This window comes from Ursus maritimus, unplaced genomic scaffold (assembly GCF_017311325.1).
Source record: "Ursus maritimus isolate PB19 unplaced genomic scaffold, ASM1731132v1 scaffold_25, whole genome shotgun sequence".
Classification (NCBI taxonomy): domain Eukaryota; kingdom Metazoa; phylum Chordata; class Mammalia; order Carnivora; family Ursidae; genus Ursus; species Ursus maritimus.
Genome location: NW_024425008.1, coordinates 4,356,082 through 4,376,257, shown reverse-complemented (window position 1 = coordinate 4,376,257; position 20,176 = coordinate 4,356,082). Strand labels below are relative to the sequence as shown.

Here is a 20,176-nt window from a genome sequence, read left to right as displayed (position 1 = left end):
GGGGGGGGGGGGGGGGGGGGGGGGGCTGGGGCCTTGACCGCCGCTGGGAAGCACGATCTGCGGGTGTGAAAACAAACACTGAGCCGAATTTAGGTTCTGGGAACAGCAGAGAAATCCCCTCCGTGGAGACTGCGGCACGGAGCCCCCAGGGTGGGGCCAGGCCTCTCTCCCCAAGGCCCAGAAGAGGAGGGCCCGGCCGGGGGTCTCCAGGCTGCAGTCTGTGCCCCGTGGTCCCGGGCTCTGGGACACAGCGCAGCCAGGGTGTGGGAACCAAATGCAGCCAAACCAGTTCCAGGCACTGGGCTGGGGGTGGGGCGGGCAGGGCCAGCCAGGTCTGCGCAGGGGAGCAGGTGGGGCGGCGCCGCTAGGGTTGCGCGGGGTCCGTCCACTCATGCAGCCCGGGGCTCACAGACGGTCCTCGGCCAGCTTGCACACCCGTTTCACCCTGGCGAAGGGCCCCAGGGAGTCCTCGAGCACGAAATCCCAGAGCACCTTCACCCACGAGTGGTGCTGTGGCAGGTGGTCGTAGTACTCAGGGGCGATCTTGCGCACCTGCGGAGAGGGCGACAGGCTCAGAGGCCGGGGCCGGGCGCACGCCCCCTGCCATGCACACACACACGTGAGCACACGAGCGTGCGTGCACACACACACGCACACACACGGTCGCCGCCCAGGGCACCCGTGTCCAGCACAGCCAGGCAGCTGGGTACTGCCTGACGGAGAGGGGCCGCTGGCCTGGGACACCCCACAGACCCTGAGCCCCCTGCCCCAAGCAGGGGTGAGGAATTAAAAATGCACCCTCCCCTCCCTGGAGCCCATGCCAAGTTTCTGATCCAGGAGCCCAGGGCCGGGCTTTCCTTCCCCCAAGCACCTGCGGACTTCTGAGACCCAGCCTGGCTTGAGTTCCGCTGAGCCACAGTCACAGCCACGTTCCTCTGCCCAGCGTCCCCTGCCCTCTCCTGCCCCTCTGGCCTCAGCTGACACCAGGCCTCCACCCCACGGCCCTCCTGCCAGCCTTAGTGTTTCCCATTGCCCAAATGCGTATCACGCACACCTCTGCCTCTAGCCTCCTGCCCCCCTCTGTTCCCACACCCTCAGCACGCTTCCTCCAGGAAGCACTCCCAGCCTCAGCCTACACAGGCGCCACCACCGCGCGCTATCTGCCGGGGACGCCCTTCACTCCCCCCAACGGGGATGCATCCAGTGCTCAGGGCCTGCACCCAGTGCTCAGAAACACAGGGGCTCAGGAGACCAAACGACCGGCTTGAGGCGTGAGCAGGGAACCCTGACTTTGCCTGGGAGAAGTAGAGAAGGTCACAGCTAAGGGGTGCTTCTGTGGCCACCTGGGGTCCAGATCCTGGCTCTGCCACTTCCCGAGGCAGGGCCGTCCCGTCTGAGCCTCCGCCTTGTCTGTGAAATGTGGATAATGGGGAATGAGGACGCCTGCTGCACAGGCCGGGGCTGAGGCTGAGATGGTGCCTGGCACACAGCAGGACCTCAGGAGCGTCGGGAGGGGAGGAGGGCCGGGGGCTGCACAGCCAGGGCTGGACACACGGGCAGTCGGACTCCAGAGTCCCATGGCCAGGGCATGCCCAAACAGGTGCTCACACACGACCACACACACACTCAGACACACGGGCGTGCACACAGGGCCGGCACACACAGACTATTCCAACACTCCGACACCCTCCCCACTGATGCACCCTCCAGCCACCCTGTGGTCCACACCACTCCCGCTCTCTCTAAAGCCAGCGTCAGACCAGAGCTCCGGCCCAGACCCTGGGGTCACAAAGGACCAGGCCCACCCCCTCTGTGTGCCATGAGGGGGCCCTGGAGGGCCACAAGGCAGTGCCGAGAAATGATCAGGGACAGGGACGTGGGAGCCAGGAAGGGGAGGTGTTTCGCATGCAGAATGGCTATGCCACCCCGTCTTAAGGAAGGGAAAGCCGAGGCACAGACAGGGCAAGGGGCTTGCCCAAGGACGTCCAGCCTGGGTTCATACAGGTTTTCATTCCCCACCCGCCGGCCCGCAAGCCCCTGCCCTCCCGGAATCCTCCTGCTTATTCTGCGGCCAGGCCCCTGCCTATCCCATGGGGCCTCTCCCGCCGCCCTGGGACCACCCCGCAGCCAGACGGCCATCAGCAAGGCCTAGAGAGCCCGGGTGTGGCCCCGCCCCCGGCCCGCGTACCAGCGGCAGGTTGCAGCCGGGGATGCTGGGGAAGTCATGGTGCTCCACGTGGTAGCCCACATTGAAGGTGATCCAGTTGAGCGGCCCGTAGTAGGAGTACGTCTCGTGGCCCTTGAGGAACATGTAGTGCTCGGCCACGAAGTGGCCCGAGATGGGGTGCAGGCCCAGGCCGAGCAGGGAGCTGGCCAGCAGGTAGGCCACGGGCTTGAGCCCCCACAGCGCGAAGATGGCGGCGTCGGCGGCCAGCTGCACCAGGGCGTTGAGCACCTCCATGCGGGTCACGGCCTTGGGGTGCACGCACAGCGGCCGCAGCGAGTAGAAGAAGGGCTGCAGGGCCAGCCAGAGCAGCTTGCGGGCCGGCGTGCAGAAGAGCCAGCCCTCCAGGCGCGTGGGCACGTCCACGTCCAGCCCGTGGCCGCCCAGGTAGCGGTGGTGGTCCACGTGGTACTTCTTGAAGGAGGCGGCGTAGGGCACGCCCACCGGCAGGTTGGCGAACACGGCGAGCCAGCGGTTGTGCGCCGCGCGGCCGGAGCCAAAGGCCGCGTTGTGCGAGATGTCGTGGATGGCGAGCGTCAGCGAGTGGTTCACGCAGCCGCCGAACGCGTAGGCCCAGAAGAGCAGCCAGCGCCACGTCAGGTTTTGCGCCAGCCGGCAGGCCAGGAGCTGCGCCAGCACCAGCCCCAGCACTGCCCACTTGAGCCGGGGGTCGGGCCGCATCAGCGCCTTGATGGCCGGGTACTTGGCTGCGGGACGGAGGAGACGGCGCGGTGAGGCGGGGCGCCGGCCGCAGGGCCCCCCCCATGCGGCTCGGCCTCCCCCCGCCCCCTCGCAGTTCTCCTGCCGCCTTCCCTCCCTCCTCGCACCACCCCTGAAGGCCCCGGGCAGGGACACGAGGGTCCCTCGAAGACCCAGCATCGGGGGACCCCTGGAGCCGCAGAGGCAGGCACCCCTGCCTCCCCACCACCTGGGGGCCCCGGTGAGACTTCCCAGAGCCGGGGGAAGGGGTCTTTGCCACTGGCCTACAGAAAAAGCAGGTGTCACCCCGAGTCACAGAAACGTAATGGCCAAAATGAAAGCAGCGGCCGAGGCTGCAGGCGACGCACACTGGTGCTGCTGGGGCTTCCAGCCCAGCGAGGGGGGCCTTGGAGGGCACGGGGGTGGCCAGGGGCGGGGGCGTGGAGGGCAGGGGCGGGGCGTGGAGGGCTCTGGCTCTGGCTGCAGTGTTTCAGCTCTTAAACAAGATCTAAGGAAACATGATAAAATGATGAATGCATTTATTTTGGGGTGGGGGGGTGCTCGTTACAGAATCCTTTGTACTTTTCTGTATTTTGTTTAACAGGAAAGAAAAAGACAATGATGGTGGGAATGGGCCAAGCAGGGGAGGGCCTTCCGGCCAGAAGCAGCCAGACCCTGCAGGGGTAGCACAAGAGTGGGGGGGGGTGCCCTTGGGGCAAGACAACTGTGCCTTCCAGAAACCTCCCTGGCTGCTCCGTGGAGGGAGGAAGGAGTCTGGTGCTGTGTCCAGGGGTGGGGATGGACAGGGCCGGGGGTCATCCCGTGCTCAGGGTGGCAGAGGCTCCCGGCTCTGCTCTGTGCCCTGGTTCCCAGGCCGTCTGAGGCAGAGCCGCGCTGTGCTTCACGGATAGGGAAACTGAGGCTCATAGCAGCGGGGCCAATCCCGGGCACCCTCAACAAAGCCAGTGCTGGTCTCCAGTGTTTTAACCCCTCCTGCCCCCAGAGCAGCCAGGCAGCCTCGGGCTCACCCTCCCTAGGCTGGGGCCCAGGAACAGGGCCTGGAACCAGCCAGACAAAGGGCAAATCCTGCCCAGCCCTGTCCTCCAACTGACCCAGGAAGTTACTTCCCCTTTGTGCTTAGAAGGGAAGGATGTGACAGCTTGCCTCAGTTGCCCAAGGTCCCCACAGCCAGGCCCCTCCGCCCTCTTCCCAGCCCACAAACCTTTCTGAGAGAGCCACCCAGCAATGAGCGGGCTGCCTTAGAGGTAGTGAGCTGCCTGTCCCTGGGAGTGTACAAGCAGAAACACAACAGGGGCAAAGGGAGTCTTCCCCAGTCCAAAGGGAGACTCAGGCTTGAAATCCTCCTGCCTGAGCTGCCACCCCACAAGCCCATCCTGCAGTTAGTCGTGATCTTGCTCTGTGCCCGGGGCTACATGCCACCCTCTCTGGGCCTCGGTGTCCCAGTGTGTGATGGCAGGGGTGTGATGTGCTTCACAGGGTATCTGTCCGCACAGAACGATTCCTGGCTCCATGACAGCAGAACGCCCATATCTGCTGGAGATGCCACGGGGAGTTGGGGTTCCCAAGTCAAGGAACCCCAAGCCACCTCTGCCCCGAAAGCCAAGAGAATCCCCCAGGCAGCGCTCCCCCCAGCGCCCCCACCAAGCCTTCGCCTCATCTGGCAGCTACAGCGGTCTGGGCTCTACCCCAGCGAGCAGTGGCTCTCCACGGCCGTAAGGCCAGCCTTCAAGTGGCCGAGGTGGGGTCTGAACCCCACGGTGGACAGAACCAGGGCTCCCTGCTCCCCTGCCCACAGCTCCCACTGCAGCTGCCCTCCCCTTGCACACAGAGGCCACCTCCGCAGGCGCCAGCGATAGCTGCAGCCCCTGCCCCTGGGGCCTCCAAGCTGCACAAAGCCACAGGGCCCTTTGATCCCAGAGCTCTCTCCCTGAGGCTTGGCCAAGCACCCGCCAGGATGGTGGTCAGAGCACACGTGTAGACGCAGGACTTCGGAAAAAGCAAGCCAGCCAAGCGACAGGTGACCAACCTCAGCCCCACTCAACAGGGAGCACAGGAGCCACAGCATCCCAGGGGGCCGGGAGAGAGCAGCATTCAGAGCGGGTTCCAATCCTCACTCCAGGTGAGGGTTTACTATCCAGAATATATAAAGATTTCCTACAACTCAATAATGAAAACAAACCACCCAATGTAAACTGGGCAAAGGACTGGGACAGGCACGTCTCCAAAGATGTGCAACCAGCCAAGGAGGACACGGGAAGACGCCCCCGTCAGTCGTCAGCAGGGAACTGCAAACTGAAACCACAGATGAGATCCCACCTCCCCCCAGGATGGGCAGAATTGAACACAGACAAGAGCGAGTGTCGGCAAGGCTGTGGGGACACCGGAGCCCTCGTTCGGACGCTGCCGGTGGGGATGCAACGCGGGGGCGGCCGCCGTGGAGAACCATCTGGCAGTTCCTCCGACACTTCAGTGCCAACTTCAGTGCCATACGCCCCGGAAATTTCACGTCTAGATACAGACCCGACGGGCTATAAATCGGGGACACATGCAAATACTTGGACCCCAACGTTCATTGAACTATTCACAGCAGCCAGAAGCTGAAACCGACCCCAAAGCCCCTCCAGGTGACCAGCTAAACAAAATGTGGTCTGTCCACGCAATGGAAGGTCATTCAGCCAAAAAAGGAATAAAACCTCCAGTCAAAAAATAATTAAGTCCCGAGGGTGTAAGGTGTAACACGGGGAGACCACGGTTAGTAACATATGATGGGGGCGCCTGGGTGCTGCGGCTGGTTGAGCGTCCGACTCTTGGTTTCAGCTCAGGTCACGATCTCGTTGCGAGACCAAACCCCACGCTGGGCGTGGAGCCTACTTAGAAAAAAAAAAAAAAAAGCAGATCTTAAAAGTTCTCATCAAGAGCTTTTCTCACCCGAGAACGCAAGAACAGACGTTTTTAGAACTCCGTATGGTGACGGGTGTTAAACAGGCTCTCGGTGGCGATCATTTTCACCGCAGACCGAGCCGTCATGTCGTGCGCCTGAAACTGTACCACGTTCTATGTAATTACACTCAATAAAAAACGTCTCTACTGAACGTTCCACCGTCCCTACTTCACACCGCCGGCACCCCACTCCTGCTCCCTGAAACTGATTCCCAAGCAAACGACCGGCTCCCCCACGAAACTGTTTAGAAGGAAGGAAGTGCTGATCCAGGCTACACACGGATGAGCCTCGAAGACCTGAGGCCGCGTGAGAGACGCCAGCCACACAGGCCACGTGCCTACGACGAGAGAGGGATGGAGAACAGGCCGTTCCCAGAGACAGAAAGGAGTGGCTGTGAGGGGCTGGGGAGGGTGGAGGGGTGAGGAGGGGTGAGGAGGGGTGGGGAGGGCTGGGGGCAGGAATGGGTCTGCGTGGAGCCATGAGGTGGATTTGGAAATAGCCACGGTTCACGACGCCCTGAATGCCACCAAATCAGACACGTCAACGTGGTTCCATGTGGCAAAATGTCGGTTCTATGTATTTTACCACAGTGAGAAAAAAGTTGAAGAAAACCTGGCTGCTCGGGCCGGTGAGCTCGGCGGCGGGGCTGGGGGCCACCGGCGGGGCTGACAGGTAAGGCTCAGTGGCCGGGCAGGTGCGCACAGCGGCCCGGCTGCGGGGCGACCACGGGCGCGCTGGGAGGCCGGCCCCGCGGAGCCGTGTCGTCGGGGCACAGGGACCGCAAGGGGACAGAGCACCAGGCTGCCGAGCGGCTTCCCCCCGGGCCTGCCCGCTCTGCCTCGTGGCCTCTGGCGGCGCGCCCGCGTGCTGGGCGGTGAGCCGGCTGCCCCGAAGGCCAGAGCCCCGCCGCGTGCCTGGCGCCCCGCGCAGGCAGAGGAAGACTCGGGTGGCCCGTGCCACCTTAACCCAGGAGACCCCATTCACAAGGTGGACAGCGGTACCACTGGCAATGTGGGGGGGAGGGGGTGGGCAGGATAATGGCCCCCAAAGACACCCACTTCCCAATCCCACAACCTGAGCGGGTTCCGTCCCCGGCAAGGGAGAACCAAGGCTGCACAGGGGAGTCGGCGAGCTAGCAGCTGACCTTACAACAGGAGGGTGACCCGGATCATCCCAGTGGAGGTGCAGGCAGGAGAGCGGGTCCCGGGGGGACTGGGAAGGACCCCATCTGCCCCTGCTGGTTGTGCAGGTGGAGGTGGAGGAGGGGCCGCGACCCCAGGAGTACAGGTGCCTGCAAAGCTGGAAAGGCCTGGAAACGGCTTCCTCCCCGCAGCCCCCAGGGGCGTGGCCCTGCAACACCCTGACTTCAGCCCTGTGAGAGCCGTGTCAGACTTCCGACCCTCCAGAACTGTTAGAGAACACGTGTGTGCTGTCTGACACCCCCCAGTTTGTGGTCACCTGTCACCGCGACCCAAGGAAACTCAGGGCACCTAGACCAGGGATGAGGAAATGGTGAGCGCCCCCGCAGCTGGGCGAGCCACGGGGCCTACCCTTTGGCCTTCCTCCGTCCTGGCACCTGGTGCAGGCCCCACAGCCCACCAGCCCCAACCAAGGGGGACGAGCCAGCCCGCCTGGCGTCATCCCACCAGGTGCGACAAGAAACAAAAGGTCCCAAGTCTGGGAGCCAGACGGGCGGCCATGTGGGCCCCACTTGGGAGGGGGAACAGGGGGCAGGCCTCATCCCAGCTTGTTCTCTCCCAAAAGGGGGTCAGAATGAGAGCAGCCACTTTAGAAAGTACGCCTGGATTGCCTGGGAAGAGAGGGGATTCCGGGGGGGGGGGTCCAGCAGCCATGGTGAGGTGCAGCAGGACAAAGAAATGGCTTCACGATGGCCAGGGCAACGAGGAAGCACTGGCCACCCCAGCCATCAGGAATGCACTCCACCCACAGCCCAGGGCCAGGGAAACCGTGTGCAGGGTCCCCCGGACCTTTGCACAGCTGCCTGTCAGGTTGGGACCACAGGTCACAGGGCTCCCTCTCGCCAGGGGCAGCCCCTGGGCACCAGCCTCCCCCTCTGGGCAACCAGGAGCCTGGCCCTCACCTCCCCAGGCACACCTAGAAGCCCCAGGTAGCTGGAGGCCACCAGCTTCTCTCAGGCTGGTTCCCAGGCTCACCCTTGGAAAGAGGCCAAGCCTGGGGCAGGAGGGTGGGGCAGGCCACACCTGCGCCAGGTAAGCAGCCTGGCATGCTCTGAGGCAGAGGGACCCCAGCTCTGGGATCGAGGCCAGCAAAAAGGCCACTCCTGTGCTCCCCGGAAGCAGCTCTGACCTTGGACGGTGGGCCCCAGATGCCCCATCTGTCCAACAAAGGCAGTAATCCTACCGGTGAGAAGCAAAGGAGTGCACCCCCAAGGTCCCACCCCTGCCGAGTCCACCTGCAGGGAGCCCAGAGCCCCTTCCTCCTTCTCCTAACGGTTTCCCAAAGACTCAGCTGCCCCCCACTCGGGGGGCCACACTGCCTTCCAGCCTTGTCTCCACACCTGCAAGACACTCCTGCCTGCCCATCAGGGCTATGGTGAGGCGGGATGATGGCTCTGGGCCCTGCAAGCTCTTTCACTGTTACTAAATGAAGCTTTCTGAGCTGAAGGTAAAAATGTCCTACTTCTGATCTTTGGGGTCGTGGGTGCTACTCTTGCAGGCGATCTGGCACAGCTTGCTGTGACCTACGCAACAGGCCCAGCCACCCTGCTGGAAGCAATGAAAGATGGGGCCGACATCCAAGCTGGACTCCAGGCTGTGCAGGGGCGATCCCCTACAAGGGGACAAGCACGTGCGCCCCAGATCACCTCCATGCCTCCCGGACCACCGTGCAGGGAGGAGCCCAGCAGCCACCAATGAGAAGGCAGAGCCCAGGGGCCTTGGCTGAAGTGTATGTGGGGCGAGACACCAGAAGGGCTCCAAGATGGTGCCCAGGGAGCTGGGAGCCCAGTGGATTCTGGAGGCAGCACGGGCTGGCAGGGCCTGCTGGAGACCCAGGCCTTCCGTGGAGACCCAGGGAGACCCCATCTTAGGAGTGGGGCTGCACAGCGCTGGGCTCCATCTTCTCAGGGCCGCCGGAGAGGGGGACTGCCCGAAGAGGAGGGAGAGAAGCACATACTGCCCCCTGGCAGCCCCGTGGAGGAGCCCCGGCCCTGAGCTGGACGCCCAAGCCTGGCCCAAGCCCAGGCTCTGCCCTGCTGTGGGACCCCGGCTGACCTCAGGGGTGCCAGGCCCACTCAGGCCTCCAGCTCAGAGACAGCAGTAGCTGGACTAGGACTGGTATGCTTCGAGAGCTCTCGGCTCCACGGGGGAGCCTAGAGCCCAGCATGGACAGCCACCTGGAACCAGAGACAAACAGACCCATGCAAATGTCTGTCAGCGGAGGCCCCGGGCGCGGCCCAAGGCAACCGGGCAACTGGCCATGAACAACAGCCATTGTTAGAAGTCACGCTGCCAGGACCTGACACGGAAAGGAGGGTCTGAGGTCCAGGGAGGCTCAGGGAAACGTCGGACCGAGCAGGGTAAGGCCCATATGGCCAAGACTTGGCCTCAGGACCCCAGCTCCAGGCCTGCAGGATGCACGCCGGGGCCCAGGCGAGGGCTGGGACGCCAGCAGCCACTCTGTGCAGGCCATCTGACACACTCATTCTGCCTTCACCACCCTGCCCGGGAGGGGGCAATCCCCCCGTTGCAGAGATGGGGAGACAGCGTTTCCACCACGGTGAGACAACGTGCCTCATTTCCAGAGCCCCCCCTACCCCCCAGAGAGCTGGAAAGAGCACTCTGCGGGATACTCAGGCCCCAGGGGACCCGTGTCCTGCGGCCGAGCCCTGTGGTCGCCAGGGCAAAGGGTCCAGAGAAAATCCCGGGTCCCAGATCAGGAGACTTGCATGCGGCCCGGCTCAGCCCCACTGCGGGGTGACCTTGGGCATGTCCCTGTCCCGATCTGGGCCTACTTCTCACTCTCCACCTTGAAGGTGCTGGCTCTGACGGTCTTGGGGCTGTGAGCATGTGGAGGCATGCCCGGGCCGCTGGGCGTGGGGAAGCTTGGTGCAATAGGGCTCTGACATACATGCATCACATGGACGCACAGACTCGCTCACAGGACCCAGAGAGCAGAGCAGGAGGACAGGCCTGCTGGGCCCCAAGTGCCCCCGCACCAGTCCCCAGGAACAGCCTTACCGTGGACACTGGGTCATCCCCAAACTTCGCCTGACAAAGCTGGCCAGCGGGAGGGGAGGCAGAAGCAGGCAGCTGGTCAGGGAGGCTGCTGGGCCCTTACCCTCTAGAGGCACCCAAGTAGGTCCCAAGGCCGAGCACCGGGCTCCTCCTCCCAGATGCAGGCCTTCTGCCCGCCCGCTGCTGACCGCTGGCCTCTGGCAGGGGTCCCAGGAGCACACGGGGCTTCTTCCCACCAACACTCTGGGCCCTTCTGTGCGCCCAGGCCTGGCACTATTTGGACTGCATACTCCTACCACCTCCCCAAAGAGACCAAATGCCACCGTGTGACAGTACCAATAGCTACAGGGGAGGTCCTTGTCATTGCCCTTCATCACCTAAGTACACCCAACTCTAGAACATTCCATCGCACACGGCGGCTCACTGCTGCCCACCTGCTTCCCAGCCAGGTGCCCAGAGCTCTTTCCCTCACATCCCCCACCCACTGGTAAGTAACTTGACGACTCTCCCAACAAAGGCACCTAAAGCCCTCTTAATCCCCTCCTTCCTAAAGGGCTTCCTCGCAGCCTTGCCCCAGCTCAGCGGCCTTCCCACCGCACGTCTCCCTCCTCCTGCTCCTTTCAGAGCCAGGAGGCAAGCCCAACCCTGTCTGGTCAGTGTGGGAGGCACTGTGGGGACATGGCTCGACGCGGAACGTGTGGAAAGTGGCCCAAAGTGCCTTTGGGAACCACTGAACCCGCCTCCTCACCGGCCTCTCACTAAACCTGCTTTTTGTTCAGTGACCAGTATTTGCTGAAGGTCTTTGCCAGCCAGGCCCGGATCCCAGAGATGGGAGGGGCTCCCCAGCTGCGTGGGGTGGGGTGCTGTGCCCACGGGGCGTCCCAAGAAAGGGGGACACACACACACACACACACGCACACACACACGCACAGGCATCTGACATCGGAGCCGAAACCCCGAGGATGGAGGGTCGGGGTGTGAGAACCCGGGGGGCGGGTGGGGGGACTGCCCGAGTTCCAAGGGATCTTCCAGGTGATGAAAATACTCCCCAACTGGATTAGATGATTTCACTAAAGTCACTGGCCTGTGCCTTTCAAATGAGGGAATTTACGGTATGTAAAACATGCCTCATAAAAGCTGGTACATATTAACGAGCAAGGGGAAAGGCAGGCCAGGGAAGGACGTGGCACGCACGGCCGTGTGGAGGCCAGGATCCGGAGCCCACAGCTGTGCCTGTGTCCTGTGGCAGGGGCAGTGGCTCTCTTCAGGCGCCAGGGACAGAAGAGGGTGGACGAGAGGCCTGTCTGCCTCTGCAACGGCTGGGGACCCCGGCAAGTGACTGACCCCACAGGGAGCGTCCAGAAGGCAGACAGAAGAAAGGAAAGGCAAAGATGCTCCTTACATGTGACAAACACAGGGCCACTAGAAGTCATATAGGAACCCTTACCCAACGGGAACAAGGACTAGGATTGCTCGGGTGGAAAAAGGAGCCGGGACAGGACAAGAAAGTTCCCAAGGGAAGACAGACAGTGAGATCAAGCAAGAATCCTCAGCCTCAGAAACCCGCTTGGAGATGTGGGTTCCGTTGGGTTGTCTCCCAGCTCCCCGGTTGGCCAGGGCGAGCCCCGGAGGGAAGAGCCGGAGCTGGCAGGTCCCAGGCAGCGCATGAGGGAGGGAAACCCGGGGCTTCTGGCAGCCTTTGCGCTGGCAGCGCTAAACCCTCAAGCCGTGCTGTCGCCCACCTGTCCGGGGAGCGCTGCGGGCCAGGCCCAGGGAACGCGGTGGTGGCAGAGGCGGGCAGGCCTGCCCTCGGGAGGCTCAGGCGGGGGACAGTGAAAGCAGCAGCCCCACAGACGCCCATGGTTACAGAAGGGCCAGGGCCAGGAGCTGAAGGCACCTTGCAGGACGGTGAGGGAGGCCAGTGGAGCAGGTGCCCGGAGGGGAGGGGAGCACTGCAGGCCACCCACATGCACTCCTCTTTTCCCAAATCCCTGCTCAGCAAGCCATGCTGGTCGCTTGAAATTGGCCACGACAGAAATATTTGCAGAAACTGCCAAGTGCCAATTTGCAAATCAGGGGTTTTTGTTCCCTCCAGAGAGTACCAGCATAATACTGTGTGTGTGTGTGTGTGTGTGTGTGTGTGTGTGTGTGTGTGTGTGTTGTTAGGATGTTTCTGAGAAAAGGACATTTAGGCTGTGACCTGAGGGACACATAGGATTTTGGCACATGAAGAACAGGGGGAAAGAATTCAAGCAGAAGGAACAGCAACTGAAGAAACCCTGAGAACGGAAATGGGCAGATGGGGTACTGTCCACAAAACAGCCAGAGAACAAGTCAGGAGAAAGGGCGGGGGCCAGACATGGGGCGCCCCACAGGCCAGGGCAGAGGTGAGATTTTTCTAGAAGGGGAAGCCCTTGCAGGACTGCAGCAGGAGAGGATATAATCAGGCCAAAGAGGGTCCGCGAGTCAGCCCTGAGTGACCATGGTCCGTGCTACCGTGCCCCCGTGTTCCAGCCTGCCTCCCTCCCTGCCCACCCAACTCAGGGTTACAGCACCTCTTCTTTACTTGGCCAGCCACTTCTCTCTGCCCTGACTATGTGATATGGTGGGGGCTTGCCCATCACAGCCCCTGCCCACTGACCAGCCATCCGACTCACAGCTCTGGCCAGAGACAGTGGCTCCACAGTCATGCTCCTCGGGTCAGAAGGCCAGGGAGGCACTCTCTTTCTTCCGTGGAATCTCAGAGTTGGGTGGACCCCGCCTGGCAGGGACACGGGACAAGGACAGAAGGGCCTCCTGGCCTGCCTGCTCCCCACCCCTGGAGCCAGCATCTCTGTGGTTGGGCGGGGAGAGTTCACGAACTCCCCCCCCCAAGGGCTTCAGCCGGTTCTGTTCTGGATCTTACCACTGGCCCTGAGAAAGCCCCAGCAGGGGCCTTTCCTAGGCAAATAACCCAACAATTGCCAAGAGTCTTACTTCCTTGTTTCCTCTTTTGTTTTCCTTTGATTATTTGAATTTGTGTGTGTTTCGTTCTGTTCTGTTTTGTTTTGTTTTATCATGCATGTGCCCTGTTTTCATAAGAAAAAAAAATCACAAAGCTATTTGTTTTTAAAGACAAACCCAAAGCCTGCTTCTTTACACAGCCACTCCTGGCTTGGCCTCTGGTCCCCATGGAATCACAGTCCTGCTGGTTCTGTTCCTGCCTTCAAAGTACAGGGAGGCTCAGCGGTGGCCTGGGAGACGTGGCTCTTAGGGGCTGCGTGGGACTCCATTTACTCAGGACGCTGTGCCCTGGGGGAGCCTGTCCCCACTGAGGCAGGAGCTGGAGACGGACTTTGGTTCTGCCTCCGAGAGCGGCAGAGCCGTCTAGGTGCAAGGGCCTCCCCCGGGTTCCGACTCCCTCCCAGATCAGGATCTCTACTGAGCATCCATGGCCCCCAGGGGCAGCAGCCTTCCGGGTGGGGCTGGAACACAGATTCAAGCAGTTCACTGCACACCAGCCCGGTCTCGGCAGTCTCCCGTCTGTGCGGCCCCATCCAAGTCGCTTCCCCTCTCTGAGCCTCCCCTGTACTTCTCTAAAGAGGTCCTAGCAGTTACACACACAATTACTCTCGGGCTGGGAAGGGCACGGGCGGCCGGAAAGGAGAGGCGAAAAGGCATTCCCTGTCCTTGGGGAGAACTCCGGCCTGTCTGCCAGAGGTAGTAATTATCGTCGGAGCTAACATTTATGGTAACATTTATTGCGTGCCCGGCTAAGCACTTAACACTACCTCATTTAATCTGTACAACTCTGTAAGGAATAATAACCCCTTTTAACTCAACCAAGCCTCCATTTGCTCATCTGATGATGGACCCGCCCAGGGTCACACGGCTAATGAGTGAGTAGCGTGAGGTGCCTGCCAGGAGATGAGCTCCACAGCCAAGCTCCAGACCCCTGGCGGTCTGCTGCCCACGGAGGTAAGAACCTTGATGGGGGCAGCCTCGGAGGGAAATCCCAGAGGAATGCCCTTACCCAGCCGAGGCTAAAGGCCAGGAGGGCAGTCAGGGGGCCTTCCTGCAGGAAATGGGACTGAGCAAGGGCCCTAACAAAATTTCAGTGGCATTCTTCAGAGAACCAGAACAAATAATTCTAAAATGTCTATGGGACCACAATGAATAGCCACAGCAACCTTGAGAAAAAAAGAACAAAGTCAGAGGCACCACGCTCCTGGATTTCAAACCAGACTACAAAGCTGAAGTAATCAAAACAGTACAAGTGAGCATAAAAATAAACACACAGACCAACGGAACAGAATAGGGAGCCCAGAAACAAACCGACAGGCATGTGGTCACTTGATCCGCAGCCACGGAGGCAGAACAGGCAACGGGCAAAAGACGGGCTCAGCAACAAACGGTGCTGGGGAGACTGGACAGCGACGTGCAGAAGGCAGCCGGGCCGCTCTCTTACACCCCGCGCAAAAATAAACCCAAAATGGCTTGAAGACTTGAATGTAAGACGGGAAAGCCAAAGACTTTAGGCGGTAAGCTCCTTGACATCAGTCTCGGCGATAATCTTTTTGGATTTCACACTGGAAGTAAAGGCAACATAAGTGAAAATAAAACGAATGGGCCTGCATCAAACTAAAAACCTTTTGCACAGTGAAAGAAACCATCAACAAAACAAAAAGGCAGCCCAGGGAATGGGGAGATATTTGCAAATCACATGCCCAAGAAGAGTATAATATCCAAAGTATACAAAGAACTCATACAACTCAACAGCAAACCAACAAAAATCTGATCAAAACTCGAATACACATTGTTCCACGGAAGACGTACCAACCAGCACGTGGAAAGATGCCCAGCATCACTCATAAGGATCAGCAAATCAAAACAGGTCACCGCACACCTGTCGGAATGGCTAGAATCAACAACACGGGAAACAACAGGTGCTGGCGAAGATGCGAAGAAAGGGGAGCCCTCGCGCTGTCGGTGGGAATGCAAACTGGTGCGGCCACTCTGGAAGGGGTTGGAGGTTCCTCAAAAAAATTAAACTAGAACTACCCTACCACGATCCAGCAATTCCACGTCTCAGTATTTATCCAAAGAAAGCAGAAACACAGATTCGAAAAGATACATGCACCCCCTCTTCATTGCAGCATTCTGTACGAGAGCCGAGATAGGGAAGCAATCAGTGTCCGTCACAGATGGGGATGAAGAAGACGCGGCACATACACAGTCAAAAGCTACTCAGCCATGACAAAGAATGAAATTTGGCAACAACGCGGGTGGACCCTGAGGGTACTGTGATAAGTGAAGAATGTCAGACAGACACAGACCAATACCGCATGATCCCACTTATATGTGGAATCTAAAAGACGAAACCAAACCAAACCCAGACTCAAAAGACAAAACCAAACCCACGCAGATTGGCGGTTGCCAGAGGGGAGGGGCACGGAGGGATGGGTGAAGCGATCAAGAAGTACGAACTTCTAGTTACAAAGTAAATAAGTGATAGGAATGTCATGTACAGCAAGGGGACCACAGTCCACAAAATCGTGGTAACTTTGTACGGTGACTAACAGTAACTAGACTTACACCCGAAACTTATTACTAACATATTATATGTCAATTATACTTCAATAAAATTTACAAAACCAAAGAGCCAGTGGGGCAGAGCAGTTCTTCCTGCTCTGGACATCCAGGCAAGGCACGAGCTGTCAAATGCTGGGGAGTAAGGGGAAGTGGCACATTCCAAGTTCATGAGTTCAAAACCAGACGTGAACAGAGGAATCCACAGCACCCAGTGGAAACTGGAATGAGCTGAAGTTCCCTGGAGTGTCAGCCCCTGAGATCTGGTGCCATCCCCGCTGGCCCAAATCACCTCCTCTCCTCCAAGGCTTCCAGGCTTCCCTGCCACCCTGTCCAGGAAGCTTCCCCTATTGGTTTCAGGGCCCATGCCTTCTCTCTTCAGAGAGAGATCCTTTTCTCCATGTGTTGGGGTGCTGGGTACCACACTGGGCATCTTTTAACATTCAAGATCTCCTTTTAACATTGCACCCTCTCTGCTAAACAGGATGACTATGCCCGTTTTGCAGATTCAGAAAGTGAGTCTGCAGCCCAGAGGGTCTGGACCCCTCCAGGCAGCTTTGCAGGCCTGGATGAGTCACCCAGCCTTCTCCACCTCGGCCCAGGTGCCCAGTGAGCCCTGTAACAGCAAGGTAGGGGAGCCAGGGGAGGGGAAGGAAATGGAGGCTTGCCTCAGCCCTGCTGAGGGGAGCAGCCAAGACACCTGCCCTCTAGGGAGAGGCAGGACCAGATGATCACCAAGACCCCTCCGAGCCACCTGGAGAAGTTCACAGGTGTAGGGGAGGATGCTGCCACAGGTCAGACCGCAGTAGTGCTGGGTTATTGTTCACCTCACAGCAGAAAACCACGAAAGTCACAGACCCACCCAGTGGTCTCCAGCCAGGGGGCAGCCACAGAGCACAGCCCTGCACTAACCATGCAGTGTATCTGGTGTCTGAGAGCTTTCAACGTAACAGGATGGATATTTCATAGTCTTGGAGTGGGGCAGGAAGACAGCAAAGGGAAAACTCTAAAGAAAAAAACCAATCCATCTGAATGCATGGGGGGAAAAAAGCTTCCGTGAGAGCAAAAGACAAGGGGAAAAATATTTGCAACACGTAAGACAAAGAGTTAAAAGCCCGCTGTACAAAGAGCTCTAACAATCAACAAGTGAGAGACCAACCCAAGAGAAAAAAGAAAAAATTAAAGTGGCCAAATAAGCATTGGAAACAATCATCCCCAAACTGCAAATAAAACACAATGAAATAGCACATGTCGCCTAGTCAATCTGATTAAAAGGTTTGCCAACCCCAGGTGTAGGCGAGGGAGTGTGGAAACCACGGCCTGGGCATTTCTTGGGAGGGAGGGTGGTGTGTCCACCCTGCTGCAAGCAGGCCTGGCGCTGTGGGGGCAATTTGGTGACATCCAGTAAAAACCGTTCTGGAGGTGTGAGCCCTTTTACGCGGAGTTCCCGGTAAAGAGACTGTATGTACATCCCGCGTCTAAAAGGCGCCACTGGCTTGACTGACCACAACTACGTTGGTAAAAACGACTTTGCAGGACACTAAATGACAAAGGGGGGCGACCACCATGTACTAAGCTATAAAATACATGGCAGGATGGACAAATGGCATTCTCTGGCATAATCTTTGTGGGTTTTTTCTTAAGGTGTATTTCTCGTTCCGCGCTTGCTTCCTTCCCGGCGTTCATCCTGCCCTAAACTCCGGTACCAGGCTGAACTCAGCGGCCTCTGGAGACCCAGGAGCTCTCCCTTCGAGGGGAAGACGGTGCATCCCGCACACGGACGGTCCCCTGGGGACGCACCCCTGCCCCGCCACGTCCCCGCGCCCCGAGTTCGTGCCCAGAACCCGCGGCCCACCACCGGGATGCTGCAGCTGAGGCGCGCTCCCCAGGAGCTCGGATCCGGGCTCGGGTCCTCGGATCCTGGACCCCAGGACGGAGGCAGAGACGCCGAGAGGAGTTTCCGACCCAGGCAGGGGGACCCTCGGGACCCGAGCCAAGGATCCCTGGGGGAGGAGGAGTGGCGCTCCCACCCTCCCTGAAGCAGGGGCCGAGGAGTGCCCGCTGGGCACCGGGGCCGGCGCCACAGCCACCGCCGGGCTCGGGCTGGCCCGCGTCTCCCAACGGCCCCGCGGGGCTGTCCCCACCCGCGGCAGGGCCCGGGCAGCGCTCACCGAGCATCTCTTTGCGCCGCTGCGTGTGCGGCTGGTCGGTGTAGACCCACTCGAAGTCGGTCCGGCCCGCGCGGTTGCCCATGGTGGGGCCAGGAGCGCTGCACAAAGCGCGGTGCACGGCTCGGCTCCCCTCCACCTGTCTGCCCAACCACGCGCAGCGCGGGGACCAGTTTGCGGCTCGGGGCGGGGCCGGGGGCGGGGCCTCTCGCGGGGGCGGGGCCAGGTGCGCCCCCGAGGCGCGAGGGGCGGGGCCCGCGGGGCAGGGGCTTGGCCCAGACCTGAGGCGGGTGGCGGCGGCTCCCCAGCCTCGATCACGTCGGCTGGACGTGGGACTAGTAGCGCGCCACCCGCGGGAGTCCCCGGCCCCCAGGTCGTGCGGGGACGCCCCGGTGCGCTCGCAACCCCCCACCCCGCCTGGCTCGCCCACGGCCGGTCGTCGGGTTTCACGCACGCCCCAGCCGGCGGAGCGCCTGTTCTCCCCGCGGCCCAGACGCACTGGCTCGCCCGCCGCCCCTGCCTCCCGGGACAAGCCCGGGTTAGCGCCCACTTGGGGTGGGGGTAGGGGTCAGGAGGCTAGAGATGAAATGCTTGCGACCGCGCGAGCAAACGGAAGGTGCTAGGAAAGATTCACCGCAGCAAAGCTCCCTTCCCCTACCTGTCCCCTCCCCGGGCCTCTCACGCAGCCACCACCACCCGGTGGCAGATGACATGTCTGTGGCAACCGCAGGGCGGTGAGTGAGCCCCACCCCTACCTTCAGGAAAATCGAGGGACACAGGGACACAGACACGGAGGAGGCCTATTATGACTCAGGGTGAGATGAGCCGTGACACAGGGAGGGGTAGCTAGCTAGGGTCCCGCAGAGGGGTCTCTTGCATTGGGCCCTGAAGGGTGAGTAGGAGTCAACAGCTAGAAAAGGGGAGGGGCACTGCGGGTGGAGGGAACAGCAGATGAAAAGGCTCAGAAGCTTGGAAGAACCCTGACATTTTTGAAATAATAGAGTCCAGGGTTTGGGGGAGTGGGGGTACAGGGCTCCTCATTTTCACCTTTTCAGGGATTCCTCTCACTCCTTGGGAGCTTTGTAGGGTTTGGCCAGTTCGTCTTTGTAGAGCCTGTAATGCCCGGCCTGTACTGGGAGCTGTCTGGGTAGCAGACCGGCCTGGCAGCCACAGGTGCCACAAGGCAGGGAGGCAATAGTGGGGAGTTTCCCTCCAGTCTCCTGGAAGTCCATGGCCCAGGGGTGTGGTACACTTGGCAGGCCTCCCTCAGCCCAGGGCCAAACGCGGTCCTGGCCTGAGCTGGAGAGCAAAGCAACTGTGTGTGGGCATCCTGTGGCAGCCAGCCACCTGCCGGGTCAGGTATAGGAAAGTGGGCCCGCACAGAGGTTGGATTTCCAATCCAACAGGAAGACCCTCGGCGCCTAGTGTTGCCACCACCCCTTGCAGCACCCGACAGGGTCACCTGGCCCCGCTTGCACAGCCTCAAAAACAGAACTCACCGCTCCCCAGGGCAACCTGTCCTATTCTCAGCCAGAGGGACCCTCCCACCAGCTGGCACTTTACAGATGAGTAAACGGAGGCTCAGAGCTCAAATGGGCCTTGCCTAACTACACAAGAATAAGCAGCAAAGCAGGGACAGGCCCCTGATCTTTGACTTGAAAAGCCCAAAGTCAGCATGTTGGCCCCCATGTTCCACTCAGTGAGATCTGGGTCCCGGCTCTGCCCTCTGGGATACCATCATGACTGCCAGCCACCCCGCCCCGGGGACAGGGATCAGAAAACTTCATTCGCACATCTACCCCAAGACTCAATCTGTCCGGGTGGAAACTAGCCCAGTGCCTCTATTAAGGAAACCAAGGCCAAAGAGGGCACAAGTCAAAGGACAAACGAGAGAGAGACAGGAGGGTAGAACGGGAGTTCAACATGCATGACTCCCAATCCAGCACCCTGGCCAAGTAATTCCCAAGTCCCCAAAGCAGCCCCAAACCAGAGAAACTGACTTCAAGATGGTGAACTTGATCCAGCACACGTGATAGCCTCCCCACCACGCCCCTGGTCCCAGCAATGACAGAGAATACACGTTTGTCTGTAAGGCGGTGTCCTGGGTGGGATCCTGGAGCAGAAAAAGGGCATTAGGTAAAAAATCTGAATAAAGTATGGACTTGAGTTAATAACAATGTATCAATAGTGATTCACTAATTATAACAAATGCACCATACTATTATAAGATCTTAAAATAAAGGATGTGGGGTGTGGAAGCTATGTGAACTCTTGATGCCATCTTCCCGATATTTCTATAGATCATAAAGTTTATTTTTAAAATGACGTTTATTCTTCA

General features: G+C 60.0%; 1 protein-coding gene across 1 annotated transcript; it reads right to left on the bottom strand.

Annotated features, from left to right (window-relative positions):
* Window positions 1-109: 109 nt before the first annotated feature.
* DEGS2 (delta 4-desaturase, sphingolipid 2) lies at window positions 110-17,980 on the bottom strand. Its single transcript, XM_040641267.1, has 3 exons — window positions 17,842-17,980; window positions 2,189-2,931; window positions 110-552 (listed from the first exon to the last, which is right to left on the bottom strand). Exons 1-3 carry the CDS (start codon window positions 17,921-17,923, stop codon window positions 406-408), a joined length of 972 nt encoding a protein of 323 aa, XP_040497201.1. The 5' UTR covers window positions 17,924-17,980; the 3' UTR covers window positions 110-405.
* Between the last annotated feature and the right edge of the window lie 2,196 nt (window positions 17,981-20,176).

Coding starts and splice junctions, on each gene's coding strand:
- DEGS2 (XM_040641267.1), bottom strand. CDS start 17,923: ATGGGCAACCGCGCGGGCCGGACCGACTTCGAGTGGGTCTACACCGAC. Junction 2,932..17,841: donor GCGGCGCAAAGAGATGCTCG/GTGAGCGCTGCC, acceptor TCCGTCCCGCAG/CCAAGTACCCGGCCATCAAG. Junction 553..2,188: donor CCGGCTGCAACCTGCCGCTG/GTACGCGGGCCG, acceptor CCCTCTCCGCAG/GTGCGCAAGATCGCCCCTGA.